This window comes from Lottia gigantea, assembly GCF_000327385.1.
Source record: "Lottia gigantea unplaced genomic scaffold LOTGIsca_95, whole genome shotgun sequence".
NCBI classification, from domain to species: Eukaryota; Metazoa; Mollusca; class Gastropoda; family Lottiidae; genus Lottia; species Lottia gigantea.
Window position 1 is genome coordinate 332,204 of NW_008711088.1, and position 3,687 is coordinate 335,890.

Below are 3,687 nucleotides of genomic sequence, written 5' to 3' on the forward strand. Positions count from 1 at the left end.
GGGGGGAAGGGAACACAAAAGGTACATTACTCCCATGGAGGACTGAGTGTCCCCCCCCCCCCCCTCCCCTTAGTTTTTGGACAAATATATCAAGTAATTACACAGCTCGAGGCTATTTTCTGTGGGCACAAATGACCCACGTGCACCACCAATAATAGCATTCTAAATATGCACGGTGTGTTTTTACTCCATTGCAGGAGAACCAAACGTCTGATTCCAATTCTGAAAAAAGTTATGAATACCTGAAAAGGAACTCTATCATTTGGACAAAGAAAATTTTTTGAGGTATGTATACCTTTAACGAGGTCATTCTGACATAATGTCCATTGTTACTATATTTAACACTTCCGGTCTTCAAGGCGGGAATTCCTTGGGATCATCGGGAAGAGGGTATCCCCTGTTCCGGAAAATACCGATGGCTACCGATAACCCACATCCAAACAACCCAGGTAAGAATGAGATACAATTGTTCACAAAAGACCAGGGTAACGTTTTTTGACGATTAAATTCGGAAAAAGCGGAAAAATATGGAATATTTACTCTTTTCTTCCGGCAAATGCATTTCGAGATATTCCTTATGACGTCACAGCTACTAACAAAGTTTATCAGCGAAATATAGCCCATCTTGCAGACCTGAGTTCTTGGGCTTGAAAGAATTCTATTCTTTCAAATTGGATAGAAATGGGGAAAAATGTTTAAATCATCGATTTACTAGAACGGCATGTTCCAAAGCCTCAATTTGAAGACCTTTTAAGGGATGTACAGTGGCGGTAGATACCCGCCATCTTGGACTGTAAATCGGTCTCCAGTAAGAAACCAAACTACAGGGCAAGGTAAAAATGGAAAATTGTTCACATTAGCTCGACTTTCGTAGCTACAAATCGAATCGAACCCTTTTCTTTTATCAATTTTGATTACAAATGGCGAATCGTTCGCAATCATGCTTTTCACATCGTCATGAAATTAATACCCAAAATGGAAATGTCAAACCTCGAATTTTGTCTGATCATGAAAATGTATAAATTTGGACCCGGGTTGGTTAGACCAGGCTGCCTGCAGATGTGTCTGCTAATATTTGGCTTATTTGTGAATTTTTCAAATGCAAATTCATTAGTTATTTTTATCAGTAGGCTTACTTTACTTCTGTTAGATTTAAAAGATTTGCAAACATACGATTTATAAATTTCATTAGTGTCATTTCCAAAGTAAAATTTTTCTAGTTTATGAAATGCATGTTTTATGTCTCTATGCCATTTCGAAGAACACAAATCCATTATGATTTTGCACTCAGAAAATTTCACGGCGTTGCTCTCACGAGAATTTCATTCTGCAATCGTAATCAAAGCCAAATAGCTTTCTACGTGTGTGTAGCATGGAAGTATAAGGTCCAGGTGGTAACTTAGCAATTTGTATACTAAAATGTAAAAGCTTCAAATGTGGCCATTGTTGCTTTGTTTTACCGATGGCTTGAAAATTTACTTTGGAGTCTGTGAGCTCGACTCGTGCTTGCTAATGTCCGATAGGGTTTAATGACTGCATTGATTTTCACCTCAGTTTATGACGCTGGTTGAAGGTGATGGCATAGGCCTATATGAGCCCATGTATTTGGAAAATTTCCCTCATTGCACTAATTTCCCTAATTGGATCTGAAGCTGTAGGGCACAGAAACTTGTTCTGTTTCATTTCAAAATTGACTCTTATTTCTAAAAATTTTGAAACAATATTGGTGGATATTTAAGAATTCAACGTTGGTCTCGATAGCTTTACTGGTTTGTGAACACAATTAATCACACCACAAACATACATAAATGACGAAGTCGATTGCGTTTCCACACCAATAAGGCTATCGAGACCAACAATCTATTCTTAAATAATTGCAGAGAGGTTAAGGAATAATTCGGGCTTTTGTTGGCAAATAATTATTCAAACTACACCACTAATGCAAAAGGATCAAGGCAGCCATTTTGTCATCCATGACTGACCTGCTGGTATTTGATTTTTTCAGGCTCTGGTGTAACAGAGATGGACAACACGAGTTTACATAGTTTAGATCCACGTAAACAAGAATTATTAGAGGCCAGGTTTCTAGGTACTGGAAGTAGGGTAGGTGTATTTACTGTTTTAAAATATATTTATCTAATACCTTGACTTCATTAGGCATTTTTAGGCACCCCTGTCGACTAGCTATATACATTTTCTCATCTTCACAATGTCAAGCTATTAAAATCTGTGCCTAAGTTATATTTAATTACAATGCAGTATAGATCGCCTAGCAAGTCTAGTCCCTATGAATTTTTGGACTCGGTTTCCCCCTGTCAGTGATACAGGTCTGAGTGATTGACATGAAAGGAACTGTTAGTAGGATAGGTGTTATATCAATAAATTAATACTGATTACTACAGCTTGGGATTCTGTTCGGTCCTTAAAGGGATTGTAAAGAAGTTTTCTAAATTTTTTATGTAAATTCATTTAAATTTTCAATCAGATGTCTGTGGTTCCTACAGTATTTAATTAGGAAATTCAGCTGTAGTTTGGGTGGATCAGCGATGAAAATGCTTGATTGACATGAAAAAAGTGTCTAGCCGTTCAGATGGGACAATAAACCCGAGGGCTGTCAAAGATCTCTGTACATTTGGCTAATCTTGCTGTCCTTGCAAAGTTTCCCTCACTTGTCTAATCTCAAGTACATGATTTGTGGAGTTGTATCTGACTCTTCTTCACTGCCTGGTGAATGTAATAAAGATGGATTTGCTAGTGTAAATATAATGATAATTTCCTATGAGATTGACTTTTGCAATTTTTATTCCAAACCAACATTGTGAAGATGCAGCTGCGTGGTATTTCCAAAAAATAATCTTACAAAAACAAATTATATTTTAGATTAAGAAATATAAGATTACGTTACTACACAAAAATTGATCAAAACACGACCCAGCTTCCTAAATTAGATTGTGATGTCTTCAAATTTGTTAACACTAGTTTCCGTCTGTCAATTACGGAGGTCATCGAAATACTGTAGGCGAACACTTCTGTATTGGTTAAATTTTCCTCATTGCACACTTCTTGGCATGGCCTGTTACTACACAAAAATTGATCAAAACACAACTCAGCTTCCTAAATTAGATTGTGATGTCTTCAAATTTGTTAACACTAGTTTCCGTCTGTCAATTACGGAGGTCATCGAAATACTGTAGGCGAACACTTCTGTATTGGTTAAATTTTCCTCATTGCACACTTCTTGGCATGGCCTGTTACTACACAAAAATTGATCAAAACACGACCCAGCTTCCTAAATTAGATTGTGATGTCTTCAAATTTGTTAACACTAGTTTCCGTCCGTCAATTACGGAGGTCATCGAAATACTGTAGGCGAACACTTCTGTATTGGTTAAATTTTCCTCATTGCACACTTCTTGGCATGGCCTGTTACTACACAAAAATTGATCAAAACACGACCCAGCTTCCTAAATTAGATTGTGATGTCTTCAAATTTGTTAAAACTAGTTTCCGTCTGTCAAATTATGGAGGTCGTTGAAATACTGTAGGCGAACACTACTACTGGTTAAATTTACTCCTTGCATACTTCTTTGCATGGCCTGTTTTTCATTTAGATTAATTTTTACTACTTTCAGTTTCAGCCGTTAAATAATTCCAGTACGTCTCAACCCATGTATGATAATAGCAGTA

At 36.9% G+C, this 3,687-nt stretch overlaps 1 protein-coding gene across 1 annotated transcript in view; it reads left to right on the forward strand.

Moving 5' to 3' along the window:
* Positions 1-319: 319 nt before the first annotated feature.
* The window catches only part of LOTGIDRAFT_237094 (hypothetical protein), a gene marked incomplete at both ends in the record, with an annotated part of 9,115 nt that continues 5,747 nt past the window's right edge, over positions 320-3,687 (forward strand). The window contains 2 exons of the mRNA XM_009068857.1: positions 320-449; positions 2,006-2,103. Of these exons, the coding sequence (XP_009067105.1) occupies positions 320-449; positions 2,006-2,103 (228 nt within the window). The remainder of the gene's footprint in view (positions 450-2,005; positions 2,104-3,687) is intronic.